We start from the raw sequence: 22710 nt of genomic DNA on the forward strand, positions 1-22710 counted from the left end.
TCCTATAGTTATACTAAATCAACAGATTGAAAATACAAACACAAAGTGATACATTTAAATAATGTGTAAAATTTATACTAACAGTTTTAATAATAAATATATGTTAAATAGTAGACTTTGTTTAAAAATGTATAATATTTATAACCTTAAGGAGATTAAAACATCAGAAAATAAAGGCTATTTTACCCTCCCATATTGCATCAATGTCTACAGTTTGGACGTAGGTCATTCTCTTGCACCCTGGCATTTTTTCTCCTCCATTCGGGTAGAAGTCAAGATGGCCAACTGTTTGTCTTATTCCAAGACCTAAAATATGGTATTTATGATGACATTTACTATACTGTTTGTAAAATATTTATTTTGCAATTTACTAATGAGTCAAATACTTACCTAAAAAAGGAACAGTAGGAGACACATCTGTGTGTATCACATCTACAAAATCGGCATCAGATGGGTCAAGTCTGACTTCCGCTGGTGTTCCCTCAAAATAAGGTTGTGCCGGATCCATACCTATATGCAATACTCTATTTTATTTTGGCATTTTAGTGAACTACATAAGTAGTTAAATATAAAAATAGTAATTCCTAAAGAGGAATACTTACATTAGAAAACCTCCTGTGTTACCATTTTAGTCTTAATGAACAATGAATTGGCTGTAACCATGACTGCAGCCAATCCAGAGCATGTATGAGCGTAAAGCTTACATTTGGAGGGCAGTGATAAATAACAAAGGCGACATTGCCATTTGCATTTTCTAGGAAAGAAATGCAGTTTTAAATGGACAGGAAACCCCAACATTTTCTTTCATGATTTAGATAGAACATATAATGTTAAACAAATTTTCAATTTCCGTCTATTATCAAATCTGTTTCATTCTCTTGTTATATTTTGCTGAAGGAACAACATTGCATTACTGGCAGATAGATGGAGACATCTAGTTAGCCAATCGCAAGAGACAAATGTGTGCAGGCACCAATCAGCAGCTAGCTCCCACTAGTGTAGAATATGTGCATATTATTTTTCAACAAGGGATATCAAGAGAAAGAAGCACATTTGAAAATAGAAGTTAATTTAAAACTGTCTTACAATGACATGCTCTATCTGAATCATGCAAGTTTAATTTTGACTTTCCTATCCCATTACTTTTTTTTAATTTCAGATCCCCAATACTTACGCCGTTCGAAAGGCTAGGCGATTACCTTTCCACCGGTGGGACTTGGGGGTCTGTAGCTGCTTAGATGCCTGAGATACAGGCTTCTAAGCAGCATGCCCCCTCCTCCTATACTTAACATTGTTAATGTTAAATAAAGTTGCACGGTGACGTCATCACGTTTATTGCGCGTGGCGTCACCACGCAAAACGGAAGCCCCGGCGATGCCTTTCATTATGCAGCACCGATCGCCGGGGTAGGAGCGGGTGGGAGCCCCCAGATCTCCCTCAAGTTGGGAGAGTGCTAGTGACGGCTCTGAGCCGTCATTAGCACCAGAGTGGGAAACTCTGTAACGGCTCAGAGCCGTCATTAGCACTCAAGGGGTTAAACTGATCATCTTTTTAATATATTATTAGTAATGTAGCAAATGAAATACCCATTTAGGGTCTGAATTATTAAGCACCGTATGGTGCCTAATACATCTGTTTCTGCGCGAGCCTTCAGACTCGCCGGAAACAGCAGTTTAGAAGCAGCAGTCTTAAGACCACTGCTCCTTAACTGGTCCACCACCACTTAGCAGCGGACAGCAATCAACCTGATCAGATACGATCGGGTTGAGTGACACCCCTGCTAGCGGCCGCAAATTTGCAGGGGGCGGCATTGAACAAGCAGTTCACCAGAACTGCTTGTGAAATACTAAATGCTGACAGTAGATCATGTCGGACAGACATATGATAAATAGACCCCATAGACGCAATGTAATACAATAATTAATTTCTGTTAAAATATGTAAAATGTGTCCGGATATTATTATAGTTGCTTATGACATTAGCAATTATACTTTAAAGACTTTTAACTTGAACAAGCCCTAATATACATTACATTCTGAGCCAGAAGAATTTACCACTTATTCTTGCAATTCCAGGCTTCCTTTTTCCAGCCTCCCCAGCAATGTGTGCTCCCAGACTGTGACCAATAAGGTGTACGTTTGTTGGAGGATACCCAAACTGTTTCTATGCAATAGAATTCAATATGAAGACAGTAAAGAGATTATTAGATTTTTGGTTTCAAAGCTTTAAAGGCATATGTGTATTTTTACTTCACTCATAATCCAGCCCATAATGTTCTAGTATCAGTTTTGAAGGCTGGGAATTTTCAGCATTAGTTAATCTCAATTTTAAAAGCATTGTCATCACTTTCAAATTATGCACTTATTATTCTGGTGCTTATCTAATTCAAATGGTTGCTTATCAAAATGTACATGAATGCCATAGAAAAGGAAGCTTAAATGGATGTGAAACACAATTTTTCATTCATGATTCAGATAGAGAATGTGATTTTTAAACAACTTTTCAATTTACTTTTAATAGCAAATTTACTTTAGTCTCTTCATATCCTTTGTTGAAGGAGCAGCTATGCACTGCTGGGAGCTAACTGAACACATCTGGTAAACCAATGAAAAGAGGCATTAATGTGCAGCCACCAATCAGCAGCCAGCTCTCAGATAAAAAGCATACCTAGGTAGGCCCAGCATTGCTAAGAATATCAAGAGAATTAGGCAAATTAAATAATAGACTGGAAAGCTTAAAATGACATTCTCTGTCTGAATCATGAATGAAACTTTTGGGTTTTCAAAAGTTTTCATTCATGATTCATGCCCAATATGAACATGAAGACTTTGCAAGGCAAATGCTAATGGTGTAGAATGAGGGACATTAAATGGAAATGGAAGTTTAAGGAACAACTGTTGATAGAGTGTGTCCTGTTTACATACTTCAAGGGCGTTAATAAAAAAAGCCACTTCTGCCCCAACAACTCGGATATTGTTAGCTGCCTGTGTGTATCGCGTACGGGATCCTCCACTCCAATCAACACTGAGACAATTCACATCTTCCACTTGTAACATGGCCTAGGAACAGACAATAGCATGGGTTCACATCTTATGAAAAGGGATCTCCTATTAAGCAACCAATTGGAGGATGTAGTAATCCATAAACAGTCAAATCAAGGTTAAATGTGATAACTCACAAAGTGAAAAACAAATTGTCATCCGTCTGAGTAACATACAGTACATTCATCTGTATAAGTAATGTGCACATAAAGTTTCTTACCCTGCACATGTTTTTAAGCCAGTTCTGCTCGCCTTTGTCAATAAACCCATGTATAATAAAGCGGGATTTCTTGCTTGGTTTAAAATTGGATGCTGTGATTGTGGAAGAGTTTACAGCATTGATATCCTGTACAAAGATAATATGATGTTATAAACATTATATATATAGTATATATACAAACACGTGGCCGGACTTTTGGCCGACGGACACTTGGCCGACGGACACTTGGCCGACGGACATTTGGCCGACGGACATTTGGCCGAAACACAAGTGGCTGTCAGATAACAGTCCGGCACAAGATAGATAGATTTGATAGATAGATAGATACATAGATTAGATAGATAGATCAATAGATGCAATAGATACATTTGATAGATACGATAGATAGATAGATTTGATAGATAAATAGATAGATTTGATAGATAGATAGTTTCCCAGACAGAGAATTTCAAAACGTGCAGCCTAGGACCCATGGTAAGGTTCCCAGAGGCAGTTGCGGCGCCCGAGGCTGTGATTAGAACAGAGCACTCTGGTAACGCATCTGCCCTCGGCCGAAATCGGAACATTCTTTAGCTTTCTGTCTGTCAGCCAAATGTCTGTCGGCCAAATGTCCGTCTGCCAAATGTCCTTCTGCCAAAAGTCTTTCTGCATTTTGTCAGAGCACCATACAAACAACATCAATAGCTCTAATATCACTTGTATTAAACATGACAGCAATGACACAGTACATTCTGTCTTACCTATATTTACTTAAATGTAAACACTCCAAAACCTCACTGATGCAAGATTTAAAGAATTAGTAAAGCAGTCTTCAACATGTCCAAAATTCTTCACAGAAACTGGATTGTGAACACATAAAGCTCTAAGAATAATGTCCTGCCTTCCTCACAATGGTGATAGTTATTTATTTATTTTTATTTAACCCCCCTTTAGGTTAGATTACAAGTGGCATAAAAGAAATACTGTAACTGGGCTAACTAGCATGCATGTTACAAGTAGAAAGCAAGCAGTTGCGCTTGAGTGCAAGCAAAATTTGCGCTCGATGGATTAGTATTCCTGAAGACATAGAGGCCTATTTATCAAAGGACTTGTGGACCTGATCCGACAGTGCGGATCAGGTCTGCAATACCTCGCTGAATGCGGAGAGAAATACGCTCACTGTATTCAGCATTGCACCAGCAGCTCACAAGAGCTGCTGGTGCAACGCCGCCCCCTGCAGACTTGCGGCCAATCAGACATCAGCAGGGAGGTGTCAATAAACCTGATCGTACTCGATCGGGTTGAATTGTGGCGATTCCTGTCCGCCTGCTCAGAGCAGGCAGACAGATTTACGGAGCAGCGGTCTTTAGATTAGGAGAAATCATTCTTGAAGATCCATCGACAGAAGAGGATACTCCGTGCAGGATTTCTTGAAGATGGAGCTGCTCCGCGTTGGAAGGATGAAGATTGAAGATGCCGTCTGGATGAAGACTTCTGCCTGTCTGGAGGACCACTTCTTGCCGCTTGAATGAAGACTTTTCCCAGCTTCGTTGAGCACTTCTTGCCGCTTGGATGAAGACTTCTCCCGGCTTCGTTGAAGATGGATGTCCGGTCTTCAAAAACTGTAAGTGGATCTTCAGGGGTTAGTATTAGGTTTTTTTAAGGGTTTATTGGGTGGGTTTTATTTTTAGCTTAGGGTTTGGGCTGAAAAAGAGCTAAATGCCCTTTTAAGGGCAATGCCCATCCAAATTCCCTTTTCAGGGCAATGAGGAGCTTAGGTTTTATAGATAGGATTTTATTTGGGGGGTTTGGTTGTGTGGGTGGTGGGTTTTACTGTTGGGGGTTGTTTCTATTATTTTTTTTACAGGTAAACAAGCTGATTTCTTTGGGGCAATGCCCTGCAAAAGGCCCTATTGGCAGTTTAGTTTAGGCTAGGGTTTGTTTTATTTGGGGGGGGGGGGGTATTTTGATAGGGCTATTAGATTAGGTGTAATTAGTTTAAATATTTGATCATTTCTTTTTTATTTTGTATAATTTAGTGTTTGTATTTTTTTGTAATTTAGTTAATTGTGTTTAATTAATGTAATTTATTTAATTGAAGTGTAAGGTTAGGTGTTAGTGTAAGACAGGTTAGGTTTTATTTTACAGGTAAATTTGTATTTATTTTAACTAGGTAGCTAGTAAATAGTTAATAACTATTTAGTAACTAGTCTACCTAGTTAAAATAAATACATACTTAGCTGTGAAATAAAAATAAAACCTAAGATAGCTACAATGTAACTATTAGTTATATTGTAGTGTCAGGGTACAAGTAAATGACATATATATATATATTATATATATATATATATATATATATATATATATATATGTACTAACATATACAGTATATATGTAAATAAGACAAAAGAATGTGTTTATATATGAAGCCATATTTTTATCAGATATACTGTAAGGTTACAATTCTGATGTCAGAAATTGACTTGAAGCCCATATAATTTGATTACGCATCTTAAAACTCAATGCAGACAGGATGTCCCAAAAAACCCTTCTCTCCTTCATCAAAGGAATTACTTGCATAGTTATTTCTGAAAGAAAGAACAAAGGGTTAGACTGTTGTATAAATAAAATTAGTGAACCATTTCAAAGTTATGTGAGCATGATGTAGCCTCAAAAGTACATGCCCATATATGGGTTTCCTGCCCAAGGTGAGTAGCCGATCCCGTCTGTGAGAATGTTTGAAAATACAAACATCTTCAAGGAATTGTAGCTTTTAACAACTACCTGTTAAATGATCCCCTGTGAGCTGTGTACACATCTTACACAGCCATGTGTCCATGCTGTGTTTGAATCCATAAATTCTAGACAATGAAAGTGGCCAAGCAGAGACACATAACATTCATATTAGATAAATATTGCAAATAGATATATGAATGTTTAACATTTCTAACAATTATTTCTTTCATTTCAGGCATCTAGAAAGTACACAGATAATTGGCATTTCAAATAATATCCTATGTGTTTTATACACTTAAAAAAAGAAACATACAGATATGAAATATTAATCTGTATGGGATAATAATCAAATGTAGATATAATTGTGTGAAAACCACATATATTTGCAGATCTCAAAGCATGTATGTGATGTTTGAGCGGATGGCTGAAGAAGGAAATTGAATCCAGGATGAAGATATTATAATCCTTTAAATTGTTTCATAGAAAATATGGTTTAAATGCATTTTATACATTATAAGTGAAATACATACATACTGTGTTTGATATTGAAGTAATCAAGAAAAATTATACTGTGTGACCCATGTGTATTTAAACATGTAACTTATTAATATAAAGAAATTATGGCATTTTATATGAACATTTTTTAAGAAATGTTTTACTGTATAGAAACAATTAAAATGAACTGTTTGTCTGTCTGCTGCCCCCGGTGTTGCGATGCGAGACTTACAGCCAAAAGATTTGACTGTTAAAGCTGCATTTCCCTAAGCAACCATGCATTTCTAGGGATCCAATGAGATGTTCAGTTTCGAGGGCCTCCCAAACCAATTCACCAATAATGGTACAGAACAAAAATGGGTGGGGTTATATCACATGATTTAACCCCAAGCATAGAAAGAAAAAAGGTCTAACTTTTGCTAAACTTTGTCTGGTGAACTTTTTGCTGAAACCCTGGATGGATAACTGCTGCAGTTATTATAAGCAAAATAGCTACTATTTTATTCTCCACATGCAAAATACTCCATTTTCATATTCTGAGGTGAAATTGGGCCTGTTGAGAAATATTGGAAACTGAATTATCGATTTTGGTCATTTTGGGTAAAGTATTAAGAGATTGCTAAATATAGGTAATTTTAAAACAACTTTCATTGTTACTGTAGTTAATAGATTAAAAAGAGCAGTTTGTATTTCATCTTACATTCATAGTCTGTGTGTTTTAAAACTAATCCTCAGTGCTAAATTTATCTGTGCACATATATATATATATATATATATATATATATACATATATTTTAGAACTGTCTTAATTGTAGATAACTAAGAATTTATTTCAGCTTAGATAAATGAGCATACAAATTAGTTGTTTGAACAAATAATAGATACTATTTTGATGCTTTAAATTAGAATTGTATTAGAATAAATTATGGCTACATAGCTGATTGTACTGCTTGAATGTTAGTAGCTAATATCTTGGAATCTCATTGTGTTAATTAAAAGAAATTCAGTTATGAATAAGGCTAGTTATAAAGTTACAATTTGGTTTGCTTTGTAAAGGCGTATTGCAACAGTTTAAACACTGTCTAGTTTGACTCATATTCTGGTTCTTACAGATATATTTCAATGTGTTTATAAATATTAACTAATAAAAAAGAATTTATATTAATTTTATTGTCTTGGTATATGCATTTTTATTTGGGGTTTATTTTAACCCCTTAATGACAACTGACGTACCAGGTACGTCATGCATTAACAAGCAGTTAATGACAATGGACGTACCTGGTACGTCAGTTGTCTAACAGAGTGCTGGAAGCGATCACAAATGCTTCCAGCAGCTCTGAGGGTATTGCAGTGATGCCTCGATATGGAGGCATCCTGCAATACCACTTTACAAGCCTCCGATGCAGAGAGAGCCACTCTGTGGCCCTCTCTGCACCGGTAGCGATGGTGCCAGTGTCTGGTAGTGCACTGTCCGGGTGTGAGAGTGAGCGCGCGCGTGCACGATGCGCGTGCGCGTGCACAAGGGTGCGCGTGCACATGAACGTGCATGGGCGCGTGCACGGGGCGCGTGTGCACGGGGCGCGCGTGCACGTGCACGTGCACACATCCACACTGACACCAATGAATCAGGCAGAAAGGGAGAAAAAGTTAAAAAAAAAAATTCAAATATAAAAGGATCTGGGAGGGGGAGGGGGTGGGGGTATTGTGGGGGGGCTGCTACACTACAGAAATAGTTTTAAAGTTAAAAAATTAAATAAAAATACTTTTTGGGGGGGGGGTTTGGGGCCAAACTGGGTACTGGCAGACAGCTGCCAGTACCCAAGATGGCGGTAATTAGGTAGGGGAGAGGGTTAGAGAGCTGGAGGGGGGGGGGGGATCAGGGAGGTTGGGGCTAAGGCAGGGGTCCATCACAGCTAAAATATTTTATTATTTTTATTTAAAAAAAACCAAAAAACTCTTATTTAGTACTGGCAGACTTTCTGCCAGTAATTAAGATGGCGGGAACAATTGTGGGGTGGGGGAGGGAAGAGAGCTGTTTGGGAGGGATCAGGGAGTGGGATGTGTCAGGTGGGAAGCTGATCTCTAAAATTAACCCTGCAAGCTCCCTACAAGCTACCTAATTTAACCCCTTCACTGCTGGGCATAATTTACGTGTGGTGCGCAGCAGCATTTAGCGGCCTTCTAATTACCAAAAAGCAACGCCAAAGCCATATAAGTCTGCTATTTCTGAAAAAAGGGGATCCCAGAGAAGCATTTACAACCATTTGTGCCATAATTGCAGAAGCTGTTTATAAATAATTTCAGTGGGAAACCAAAAGTTTGTGACAAATTTTGTGAAAAAGTGAACTTTTTTTTTTTTTTATCGCATTTGGCGGTGAAATGGTGGCATGAAATATACCAAAATGGGCCTAGATCAATACTTTGGGTTGTCTTCTAAAAAAAAATATATACATGTCAAGGGATATTCAGGTATTCCTGACAGATATCAGGGTTCCAATGTAACTAGCGCTAATTTTGAAAAAAAGTGGTTTGGAAATAGCGAAGTGCTACTTGTATTTATTGCGCCATAAATTGCAAAAAAAGCAAAGAACGTGTAAACATTTGGTATTTCTAAACTCAGGACAAAATTTAGAAACTATTTAGCATGGGTGTTTTTTGGTGGTTGTAGATGTGTAACAGATTTTGGGGGTCAAAGTTAGAAAAAGTGTGTTTTTTTCAATTTTTTCCTCATATTTTATTATTTTTTTTTTAGTAAATTATAAGAAATGATGAAAATAATGGTATCTTTAGAAAGTCCATTTAATGGCGAGAAAAACGGTATATAATATGTGTGGGTACAGTAAATGAGTAAGAGGAAAATTACAGCTAAACACAAACACTGCAGAAATGTAAAAATAGCCATTGTCATTAAGGGTAAGAAAATTGAAAAATGGTCCGGTCATTAAGGGGTTAAAGGATAATAATTAAGTATATTGTATTATAACCCAGCCATATACTGACATATTATTTGGAGGCATTGCGTGAGATATTATTAATATTTATCACATTGATATATTTGTAATAAATAGAAATTATTATTGAAAAAAAAAATAATCTAAAAAAATAAAAAATTATTATTAATATTATTTTTTTATTGTGATTAAATATTTCAAAGTTAATATTAATATCTTGAAATATTTTTAAAATTAATTTTGAAAAATTGATGAAATATTTTTTCATATTTCAAAATTAATATTAATATTTTGAAAATATAATTTTTTTTGGAAAATTGAAATATTGATTTTCATATTTCAAAATTAATATTAATATTTTGGGAATATAATTTTTTTTAAAAAATTGAAATATTGATTTTCATATTTCCAAATTAATATTGATATTTTTGAAAATATAGTTTTTTTTGAAAGATTGAAATATTGATTTTCATATTTCAAAATTAATATTAATCATTTTGAAAATATAATTTTTTTTCTCTTTTATTGGTCAAAATTGTATTAGCGTTTTTATCTTATTAAGTACAACACTAAAATAAATATCGGCTAGATCACGAGTTTTGCGTTAGCCTTAAAAAGCAGCGTTGAGAGGTCCCAACGCTGCTTTTTAATGCCCACTGGTATTGCGAGTCTTGCAGGTACAGGTGTACCGCTCACTTTTCTTCCACGACTCGAGGCTACCGCAAATCCCCTTACGTCAATTGCGTATCCTATCTTTTTAATGGGACTTGCCTAATGCCGGTATTACGAATCTTGGAAGAAGTGAGCGGTAGTCTCTCTCCTGTCAAGACTTCTACCGCATATAAAAGTCAGTAGTTAATAGTTTTATGGCTTAACGCCGGAACATAAAGCTCTACTAAAGTAGTGCTAAGTACACTAACACCCATAAACTAAAGTGCTACAAAGTACACTAACACCCATAAACTACCTATTAACCCCTAAACTGAGGCCCCCCCACTGCAAACACTATAATAATTTTTTTAAACCCCTAATCTGCCAATAGAATGCAAGGTCAATTCTATTGGCTGATCCAATCAGCCAATCGTATTGAACTTCAATCCGATTGGCTGATTAAGTCAACCAATCGGATTTTTCCTACCTTAATTCCGATTGGCTGATAGAATCCTATCAGCCAATCGGAATTCGAGGGTCGCCATCTTGGATGACATCATTTAAAAGAACCGTCATTCGTCGTTAGTCGTCGTGCTGGATGGATGCTCCATGCCGGATGTCTTCAAGATCAAGTCGCTCCTCGTCGGATGGATGAAGATAGAAGATGCCGCTTGGATGAAGCCTTCTCCCGGTCCGGATGTCCTCTTCTGCCTGGATAGGATGAAGACTTCTGCTGGTCTGGATGTCCTCTTCTGCCCCATCGGATGAAGACTTCTGGACGGATCAGATGACCACTTGTGCCCGGCTGGGTGAAGACGGCTCAAGGTAGAGTGATCTTCAATGGGGTAGTGTTAGGTTTTTTTAAGGGGGTATTGGGTGGGTTTTAGAGTAGGGGTTTGTTGGTGGTTGGTTTTAATGTTGGGGGGGTATTGTATTCTTTTTTTACAGGTAAAAGAGCTGATTATTTTGAGGCAATGCCCCACAAAAGGCCCTTTTAAGGGCTATTTGTAATTTAGTATAGGGTAGGGCATTTTATTATTTTGGGGGGCTTTTTTATTTTATTAGGGGGCTTAGATTAGGTGTAATTAGTTTAAGCTTCTGGCATTTCTTTTTTCCCCCTGTAATTTAGTGTTTGTTTATTTTCATAATTTAGTTTATTGAATTTAATTGTAATTAATTGTAGGTAGTTTAGGTCATTTATTTAATGATAGTGTAGTTTCAGATGTAATTGTAAATTAGGTTAGGATTTATTTTACAGGTAATTTTGTACTTATTTTAGCTAGGTAGTTATTAAATAGTTAATAACTATTTAATAACTATTGTACCTAGTTAAAATAAATTCAAAGTTGCCTGTAAAATAAATATAAATCCTAAGCTAGCTACAATGTAACTATTAGTTATATTGTAGCTAGCTTAAGGTTTATTTTATAGGTAAGTATTTAGTTTGAAATAGGAATAATTTATTTAATTGTAGTTATTTTATTAAGATGTATTTAAATTATATTTAAATTAGGGGGGTGTTAGGGTTAGGGTTAGACTTAGGTTTAGGGGTTAATAACTTTATTATAGCGGCGGTGACGTTGGCGGCAGCAGATTAGGGGTTAATAAATTTAATATAGTTGCGGCAATGTTGGGGGGGTAGATTAGGGGTTAATAACTATAATGTAGGTGTCGGTGATGTTGGGGGCAGCAGATTAGGGGTTTATAACTTTAATGTAGGTGGCGGCGGTGTCCGGAGCGGCAGATTAGGGGTTAATAATATTATGCAGGTGGCGACGATGTTGGGGGCAACAGATTAGGGGTTAATAAGTGTAAGATTAGGGGTATTTAGACTCTGGGTTTATGTTAGGGTGTTAGGTGCAGACATATTTTTTATTTTCCCATAGGAAACAATGGGGCTGCGTTAGGAGCTGAACGCTGCTTTTTTGCAGGTGTTAGGTTTTTTTCAGCCGGCTCAGCCCCATTGTTCCCTATGGGGAAATCATGCACGAGCACGTTTAGCCAGCATACCGCTACCGTAAGCAGCGCTGGTATTGAGGTGGGATGTGGAGCTAAATTCTGCTCAATGCTCACATTTTTGCGGCTAACGCCAGGTTTAAAAAAACCTGTAATACCAGCGTTGGCTTAAGGGAGCGGTAGAAAAAAAAGGAGCGTTAGCACCGCACAGCCTTAAAACTCACGATCTAGCCGTATGTCTTCAGCAAAAAGTAACACTAGCATTTCTGTATATGATGAAATTGTGCCCTCCCCAAGATCCTCTGTCCATGAAATGGTTCAGGCAAAAACTCTCAAATTTGAAGCCATGAACCACCTCATGACTAGACTTGATATGGGAGAAGATGTCTACACATGTATTCAGGGATTTAAAGCTAAGGCCAAAGATTTAGTTAAAGATATGTGGGTTGAAGATGGTGAATTATACCAAATTTTACTGCAACTTAGTAAATGCACGGAATTTAGAGGGCATGACAATTTAATTTTCAAAACTTGGCCGATCCCAATGTATTTGAGCTGTGAGATGTCTAGCTAAATGGCAGGACAAGACAGACAATTAGGACAGCTAAGGGATGAAAATTATTCATTACGAGAATTTGAGGAAGCCTTTATTAATGGAAAGGTAGAGGTTCTAGAAGCTAATGAAAAGGTTTCTGACTTAAATAAATATAATCAGAAATTAGAGGCTGAATTTAAAGCTTTAGAAGAAATCTATGAAAAATGCCAAAATAAAAATAAAAGTTTAAAAGCTAGATATCGTGGGGCTGAAAAAGGATATGAACAAGAAATAAATGAATTAAAAAGACAAATCAGCAGCAATAAGGAACTTTTAAGTAATAACACTAATGCTGAAATGATTAACTCAATTAAGGACTGGGTCAGAAATGAGTTTCAAAATACCAGACGGGAGGATAGACAAAAGTACCCAAATATAGCCCTAATTCAGGCCCAGAGATAACTTTCCCCCTAGGCAATTACCTAACTCTGGAGGACAAGATGATTATTACACCTCAGAGGAAGAGGTCAGTTACTAAAGCGGGTCAGAAGGGGGGGGCTAGCTTCTCAGACAGCCCATATAAAAATGCACAAGTGAGATTTCAGCATAGTAAAGATAGGACAGATAAAAGGCACTCTAACTCAAACAATAAGTTCCCAATGAAATCCAGTAATGTACTTAATAAAGTGTATGACACCCATACAATAATTAAATTTCTAAAGAATGCAGTACGCATAATTGACCACTTCCATAATTGACCACTTAGAGGCCTTTTTGAAAATGCTTTATCTATAATGAATGTTACAAGTGAGCAGTTAAAAATTGAATTTCTGCCCTGGGTATTTGAAGGTAAATATCACAAATTCTTTGCTTCACTAAAGAATATGAATATTCATTCCTGGAATGAGACAAAACGACAGTGCAGAAAAGAATTCAGGCAACATCGCACTAAAACTGCAGCGAAAATAGCTGTATGTACTGAAAAATGCGTACAGTATGGCTGAAGATAATCCCATATTTGAATGCTCAGAATTTGTGAATTTATTTTTTGAAGCACTGCCCGCACCCATCAAAATTAATTTAGCTAGAGATTTTGATGAGAACTGCTCATTTGAATGGCTGATCAAAGAGAGTACAAAGTTATACTTTATTCAGCAGTCCGGTGAACAGGGGGATAAAAGGGAGAGAAAGCCCAATCCTAAAATTGTGGCAGAAACTAGGGTGTCACCTAGTCCCCTTAATTTGGAGTCTAAAAAGAAAACCTATGCGGAAGTGGCCAGAGAAAACAGGCCATCCCCACAAAGGTTTAACTCTACCCCTCCCCCAACAAGGGCTGAGCCGCAGAGAGACTATACCCAAAATGGGGGGCATACCCAGGTAAATAATTACTCCCAAAGAGAAGAATACCCACAAGATAATAGGTATCCCCACAAAGGTAGATACAATAAGTGGCGAAAATACTCTCAGGGTAACCAGACACCCCAAGTAAATAGTGCTCCCCAAAATACTAACGCTGAACAAGTTGAACCCCAGGGGCAACCACGCCAGGATAGAAACAGCGGCCCTGATTCTGAGGGGACCCAAGGGACCAGTAATCACTGCTATGGGGCATCAAGGGATAGGCCCAGGGGTAGAGGTAACTTGTACGATCAAGTAGATCAGCTTAGTACCCAGCTAATTCAGTTGAGCGAACAAGTCGCTAATATGAGTCAAGCGTTTACGGCTCAGCAACCTAACAATCCTTTTTTAGGGGTACAGCCAGTGGCCAGCGGTGGGCCACAGGCACTATCATAAATACTGCAGTATCACCTGAAAGAGAGGGGAGAGATATACAAAATAAAAAGATAAATGTCAAAAATGGTACTAATCATGTTCTCTCCCCACAGACTGGAAACTGACGATTTAGCTGTGATTACAAGCAACCTCAGCCAGGAAAATTTAACCAACCTCTTCCTTTGCAGTGTTCTCTTAACCTTATTTCCACATATTCAGTACACAAGAACCCAGTCAACCCTATCATAGAGGGGACCGGTAAGAGTGAAATATCTTCTGCATCAGGTAACATGGCGTATTCAGGTAACACGCGGCGAAGCCCACAATTGTGTAACCACACCAGTTTTATGTGTGAAATGATAGAAACTGCAGGGAGATATTATCTATTAGCTGAGCTGCAGGATTCAGTCTCCAACCCTATCATGGGATTAATTGATACTGGATCTCAGGCAACTATTTTATCCCACGGGTACTACACACAGCTAAATGAGCTAACAATCCACAAACCTAAAATGGTACTGCATGGTTAAAAGTGAGGCTGGGGAACTGGGTCATAAGACACCCTGTCATTATAGTGGATCTACCCACTGATCGTTTAATAACTGGAAGTGATCTATTGAAGCGATTAAGCACCATAATTGATTGCATAAATAATGTAATTTGGTCACAAGTAAAACGGCCAATTAAATTATGAGCGATCCGGCATATCTCACACACAACATAACTGTCACATGGTGGAAGAGAAGCCAGATGCTGTGGAGATTCATTTCAGGAATAACTCTATACCTGAAGTCACTATCCTACAAATAGATGATCAGACTCCTTTAAGTGGCTCTAATGGTAATACTTTTAAAATTCGCCTTGAAAGATAGCGAATATTTCCTTAGACGGCAATGTATTAACCATATCTCTCCACAAGGGGGATCATAAAATACCTAAGGGAGAAGGCCACACTCAATACCTCACAGGAATTGAGAGAGTTAAAGAGGATCTATTTATCCCTATACAAGTGCATGACCTTGGGAAAACCAAATATGCTAAATTGAACTTAAAACAGGAAGCTAGCTATATAAGCAAAGCGCAGATAGCTGAACCTAAAGTGATTAAATATCTTTCTCCTCAAGACCACTGTGTCCATGGCCTGGATGACAGGTTTGAAAGCTATAATATCACAGCTAAATGTTTATTATCTATCTCTATAGGTAATAGATCAGCAAAGCACCTGTTTTTAGTTGTAAATACTCCCCATAATCAAATATACATTGGCAATGATCTCTTACATAGATATGCCATACAAGTAGATTTAATTAACTTTTGCCTCTGAAACAGGTTAAAGGGGGACCCTGAGATATTTGAGGATGAAAATGCAGCCCTGAAATCAAACCAGCAAATGCCATATGCTGTGAATATGCAGGTGTCTAACAATGTTATAATTCCTGCTGGGACTGATAAATTCCTTTTACCATTACAGGTAAAGAGAGGTCAGAAGTTAAAACTTCTGAAACACTAATTTGCCTTTCCCATAGAAAACAAAATCTGGGTATCAAAATGACCTATACTCCTTTGGTAAATATTGGAACTATTCTAATACATGTTATTGTACATAACATGACCCCACAGGATATAAACTTATCCAAGGAGACTACCTTAGGATATGCGCTGGAATCAAGTTATTACACTTTTGGATTCCAGAATAATATAACTGGGCTAATACCTGAAGGATACTTAACTGAAGAACAATTAAAAGAAAAATCCTTTGCCTCTATACCAAAGGGTCTATTTACTATTCAGTCTATTTATCCCTTCAGCTCAAAGGAAGGCATGTGTAAAATTGAAGAAGCCTCTCTAGTATTTGATCAGCCGATCAAACAGCAAGATTACCCCAATACCCAGAGTCATGGGGGCAATGTAAATTATAATCAAGGGGATCTCACCTCTAGGTTAAAAGAGGCCTATGAAATAGGACAGCCTGAAATCTTCCCAGGATTTCAGCAAATAGTCAAAGAGCAAATATCCTTAGCTAATGGCTGTTCCAGCGATGATGAACGCCAACAGCTGCGAGAACTCCTGATGGAGTACAAGGATATTTTTGCTAGGGATTCTTATGACTGTGGGACTACAGACTTACACATTGCAAGAATACAAACAGATCCCGATGCACCACTTGTCTTTGTATCTATATAGCACTAGCACTATCTAGCTGTGGAAAACTGTCAAATGCATTCAGATAAGAGGCGGCCTTCAAGGGCTTAGAATTAGCATATGAGCCTACCTAGGTTTAGCATTCAACTAAGAATACCAAGAGAACAAAGCAAATTTGATGATCAAAAAATATTGAAAAATTATTCAAATTGACATGCCCTATCTGAATCATTAAAGTTTAATTTTGACTAGACTGTCCCTTTAATATCCTTTGTTGAAAAGCATATGTGCATATCCTCTGCCTTAACAATGCACTACTGGAAGCTAGATGGCAATTGGTGGCTACACACATATGATTTTTGTCATTGGCTCACCAGATCTGTTATTCTAGCTCCCAGTAGTGCATTGCTGCTCTGGAGCTGACTTTCACTATGTGGTTGATCTCAATCTGTTACAAAAATTTATTAAATTATTTATCTACAAAAATCTCTAATAATGGTGATTTTCTGCTGAAAATGATTAGATATGTTTTTCTAATGAATTGTGATTGGCCCATATATGTTTAACCCATAAGCAAGGAGACAAATATTAGGGGTCAATCACAATTTATCTAATTATTTTCTACAGAAAATCCCCATTAAAGTCTAGGGGGTCAATTTATTAAAGTCTGGCAGCATTATGAATGTCCCCCATGTTTATATACAAGTAATAGTGCAATAATAAAATACTCTTACACATTAAAACATATAGGGCTAGATTACACGTGAGGTGCAAATGATTTTGCGCAAGCGTTATTGTCTTTTCGCAAGAATTTACGTTTCAATTCTTACCACGTTCTCAGAACTGTGGTTACCTGTTTTCTGAAACTAAAAAGTTGCACAAAACACATCAAAAATACATTACAAAGTACAGTTACACTCATAATAACACTGTCTAATAAACATTATTAAAAACAAATATTGCACAAAATGTTATAAGGGATCAAAGATATAAGATCTCGGGTGTTAGAAAAAAAAAGCAGCCAAAGTACTTTAACACATAGAGATACATACAGATACATTGCTAAAGATGTATTTGTATGTATGTAAATACAGTATATAGTCCAAGAAGATAGGTACAGCACTATAAAGCCAGTGTGGATCCAATATTTTATCTGAGTGCAGGGGAAATGTAAGGGTCCTGCAAGCCCTTAAATACAAAAAATAGTAAAGAAGTATCCCAGCACTGTTTCTTTAGGATAACATCCTTTATTGAAGTGACAGAAGATAAATCAAACAGCTACATTTTGGGCCTACATAGCCCTTATTTATGCTGTAAAACATAGGTAACATCCTTAATTTATAGCACCTGTGCTTAACTGTTTAACCCTTTCTTGTAACATATGCCATCTAGTAGATGTAAAAAAAAATTGGATCTCCACCTGTAGATTACAATAATATTTGTTTAAAAACAAGAACAATTCTCCAAAATATATCATGTACAAGTTCCCAAAGTACTTGAAAAATATATATCACGAGAAATAAATCAAAATTATAAAAACATTACAAAAACAAATGCAAATCATAATCTTTGTTCAAGCCTATAGGATGTAAAATGTCCAGATAATGTACCCACCTTACTTCTCTTTTCTTCAATATTAGCTCTCTATTACCTCCTCCTCCTTAATTGTGGTATGTGATCAATCACTTGGAATCTCAGCTGAATGACTGTGTGTCCTGCTGTGGTAAAATGGGCTAACACTGGCAATATCATATCTTTATTCCTGGTACTGGATTTATGTGCACTGATTCTATCCTTAACGGGGCGAATAGTTTCCCCCACATAGCCCCGCCAAAACGGCCATTTAAGAAGATACACCACATATTCCATGTCACGTGTGAAAAATCCCTTAGTTTCTATATTTATATTATCATTGGTTTGAGCAATGTACTTCCCTTTAATCATGGAATTACAACCTAGGCACGGATTTGTGCCTTTTTTAGGTGTAGTCAAATAGTTGATACCTCTCAATTTATTACTCCCTACATCTACATGTACCAGTGTATGTTTAATGTTTTTTACCCTTTTAAGGGATTGTAATTCAATGACACTAGGGAGGGAATTGCTAAGAAGATACCAATGTTTTTTATGGACTTATGTAATCCTATCACTATAATCATTAAATTCAGTAGAAAAAAACAACCTATTCTTATTCATGTCTTCATTTCTTGTTTTGGCATTTTTATTTAGGGAATCTTCCTTACATTGTGTCACTAGCTCCATTGGATAGCCCCTATCTAGAATTTTTGCCATTTGACCCAATCTCACTTCCTGAAGCTCTTTGTCTTTCACATTACAAATAGTTCTGCAAAACTGACTTATTGGGATTGCATTAAACACCCTTTTATGGATGAAAGCTTTTAAAGTATAACAGTGTATTTCAATCAGTAGGTTTACTATAAATATCTGTTGTTAACTTCTTGTCTTCTTATACACAGTAGTGTCAAGAAAATGTAACTGTTGAAAAATCAAGGGTACATTTAACTTCAGGTCTTCATTTTCAGCAGAAAATCACCATTATTAGGGATTTTTGTAGATAAATAATTTAATACATTTTTATAACAGATTGTGATCAACCACATAGTTAAAGTCAGCTCCAGAGCAGCAATGCACTACGGGGATCTAGAATAACAGATCTGGTGAGCCAATGACAAAAAATCATATGTGTGTAGCCACCAATTGCCATCTAGCTTCCAGTATTGCATTGTTAAGGCAGAGGATATGCACATATGCTTTTCAACAAAGGATATTAAAGGGACAGTCTAGTCAAAATTAAACTTTCATGATTCAGATAGGGCATGTCAATTTGAATAATTTTTCAATATTTTTTGATCATCAAATTAGCTTTGTTCTCTTGGTATTCTTAGTTGAATGCTAAATCTAGGTAGGCTCATATGCTAATTTCTAAGCCCTTGAAGGCCGTCTCTTATCTGAATGCATTTGACAGTTTTCCACAGCTAGATAGTGCTAGTGCCATATAGATACCATTGTGCTCACTCCCCTTTAGTTATTTATGAGTGAATACTGATTGGCTAAAGTGCAAGTCTGTCAAAGAACTGAAATAATGGGGCAGTCTGCAGAGGCTTAGATACAAGGTAATCAAAGAGGTAAAAAGTGTTTTAATATAACCGTTGGTTAATCATTAAAAATCCTGGAGTAGACTGTCCCTTTAACAGAATAAAGTAAAGTAAATTTGATGGAAGTTAATTTAAAATTATCAAAAATATCAAGTTAAATAACCAAATGATCCCAGAATATGCCTCTGTGTTTGTCACATATTAAATTATATAATTGTATCACATAATTTTTAATTTTACAGTTACCATGATGACTTACTTGGAAGTTGTCAGGATTGTCTCTAGTGTACAACAGAAAGTGAGTGTTTATTAGTATTGGTGACCAAGGTAATGCTGGGATTGGCCTCTCTAGAGTTCCAGACCATGGGACATTGTTTGTGAAACAGCCAATTCTTTCAAAACAGACTTCATTCCCTATTAAAGATCCAAGCAAAGAATTAATTGTATTTTCATATATTTGCTCTACAGGGCTAGAGATAAATAGATAGATCGATAGATAGATAGATGATAGATAGATATATGATAGATAGAAAGATAGACAGACCGAAGATAGATAGATAGTAGAGAGAGAAACAAAGAGACAATGAGACAGATAGTAGAAAGAAAAACACAGAGACAACAAGACAGATAGACAGAGAGAGAAAGAGAGACAACGCGACAGGTAGTAGACAGAGAGAGAAAGAGACAGAGAGACAACGGGACAGTAGACAGAGAGAGAAAGAGACAATGACAGATAGTAGACAGAGAGACAAAGAGGCAATGAGACAGATAAAAGACAGATAAACAAAGAGACAGACAGTAGATAGAGAGACAGAGAGACAACTAGACAGATAGTAGACAGAAAGACAATGAGACAGATAGTAGACATAGAGACAAAGAGAAATTGAGATAGATAGTAGACAGAGAGAGAAAGAGACAGAGAAACAATGAGACAGACAGTAGACATAGAGGCAAAGAGAAAATGAGATAGAGAGTAGACAGAGAGAGAAAGAGACAGAGAGACAACGAGACAGAGAGACAAAGAGACAATACAGAGAGTAGACAGAGAGACAACGAGACAGATAGTAGAAAGACATTAGACAGAGAGACAAAGAGACAACAAGACAGATAGAAGACAGAGAGACAAAGAGTCAGAGAGACAAAAAGACACAGTAAACAGAGAGACAAAGGGACAGAGAGCCAAAAAGACACAGTAAACAGAGAGACAAAGAGACAATGAGACAGATCGATATTTCTCACCATTCACAGTCCCTATAAGCAAAATAACTATCCACACAGCCTGTAGCATCTGAAAGTGGAAAAAACATATAAACTCTATATAAGCTGGTGATTAACACCTTTATATAGATACAGAATATACATCATATAAACTCAATATAAGCTGGTGATTAACACCTTTATATAGATACAGAATATACAGCGTTATATAAAACCAACACTATTTTGTATTCTCTTTGTTGCTTCACTTTCAAAATCTTTTTTCCCTCTTCATCTCCCTCACACTCCTCTTTGCAGACCATTTGCATTACAACTCACTTTGCTTTTTATATCACGTTTCTTTTTCACGTATTTTAATTATTTTCTTTCAGTCCTGCGCCTTCTCTCTTCTTCCTCTATGTTTCTTTTTCTGTCTTCCCACGCTGCCCTGCTATTTCTCCTCACCTATAAATACTTATCTTATATTGTGCAAGAGGCAGGAATCAAAGTCTGCTCTCATGTTCCCACAAGACAGAGCCAGAGAAATATTTATATGTTTAAATGGAGATTGATATCTAATCACACAATTATTGCGTTATATTAATCTACAAAAAGAAGAAATTAAACTGGCACTATGATACAGTGTTATAGAGAAATAATGGACCTACTAATAACGAACAGGACTGGTACTACCCTCTAATAAATACAATTTTCAACAAACCCCAAAAGAACTGGGGAGAAAGAAAAGAGTTATTCTAGTACTCTTCCTCTATTGAGAATATATACAGGTATAAAACTTAACCTTTAATAAGTAAATATTGTTATAGAAAGCAGGTAATCCTGCCAAATGGCCACCACCACTTAAAGAAAAACAGTGATATTGTCCCTCTGTTTCCTGGCCGATAGCTGCAGACGTCAGCTTCAGGTGCCAGGGTGTAAGACTAAGTTAAAGGGACACTGAACCCAAATTTTATCTTTCGTGATTCAGATAGAGCATGCAATTTTAAGTAACTTTCTAATGTACTCCTATTATCAAATTTTCTTCATTCTCTTGGTATCTTTATTTGAAATGCAAGAATGTAAGTTTAGATGCCGGCCCATTTTTGGTGAATACAGGGAGTGCAGAATTATTAGGCAAATGAGTATTTTGACCACATCATCCTCTTTATGCATGTTGTCTTACTCCTAGCTGTATAGGCTCGAAAGCCTACTACCAATTAAGCATATTAGGTGATGTGCATCTCTGTAATGAGAAGGGATGTGGTCTAATGACATCAACACCCTATATCAGGTGTGCATAATTATTAGGCAATTTCCTTTCCTTTGGCAAAATGGGTCAAAAGAAGGACTTGACAGGCTCAGAAAAGTCAAAAATAGTGAGATATCTTGCAGAGGGATGCAGCACTCTTAAAATTGCAAAGCTTCTGAAGCGTGATCATCGAACAATCAAGCGTTTCATTCAAAATAGTCAACAGGGTCGCAAGAAGCGTGTGGAAAAACCAAGGCGCAAAATAACTGCCCATGAACTGAGAAAAGTCAAGCGTTCAGCTGCCAAGATGCCACTTGCCACCAGTTTGGCCATATTTCAGAGCTGCAACATCACTGGAGTGCCCAAAAGCACAAGGTGTGCAATACTCAGAGACATGGCCAAGGTAAGAAAGGCTGAAAGACGACCACCACTGAACAAGACACACAAGCTGAAACGTCAAGACTGGGCCAAGAAATATCTCAAGACTGATTTTTCTAAGGTTTTATGGACTGATGAAATGAGAGTGAGTCTTGATGGGCCAGATGGATGGGCCCGTGGCTGGATTGGTAAAGGGCAGAGAGCTCCAGTCCGACTCAGAAGCCAGCAAGTTGGAGGTGGAGTACTGGTTTGGGCTGGTATCATCAAAGATGAGCTTGTGGGGCCTTTTCT

At 37.0% G+C, this 22710-nt stretch overlaps 1 protein-coding gene across 1 annotated transcript in view; it reads right to left on the reverse strand.

Annotated features, from left to right (window-relative positions):
* The window catches only part of LOC128643693 (pancreatic triacylglycerol lipase-like), a 38104-nt gene extending 17221 nt beyond the window's left edge, over positions 1–20883 (reverse strand). Inside the window, exons 1-7 of the mRNA XM_053696524.1 lie at positions 20835–20883; positions 19855–20009; positions 3262–3387; positions 2925–3059; positions 2055–2163; positions 391–510; positions 187–306 (exon numbers count right to left, since the gene is read on the reverse strand). Of these exons, the coding sequence (XP_053552499.1) occupies positions 187–306; positions 391–510; positions 2055–2163; positions 2925–3059; positions 3262–3387; positions 19855–20009; positions 20835–20883 (814 nt within the window). The remainder of the gene's footprint in view (positions 1–186; positions 307–390; positions 511–2054; positions 2164–2924; positions 3060–3261; positions 3388–19854; positions 20010–20834) is intronic.
* Between the last annotated feature and the right edge of the window lie 1827 nt (positions 20884–22710).

Source organism: Bombina bombina, unplaced genomic scaffold, assembly GCF_027579735.1.
Source record: "Bombina bombina isolate aBomBom1 unplaced genomic scaffold, aBomBom1.pri scaffold_914, whole genome shotgun sequence".
In the NCBI taxonomy this organism is placed as follows: Eukaryota; Metazoa; Chordata; class Amphibia; order Anura; family Bombinatoridae; genus Bombina; species Bombina bombina.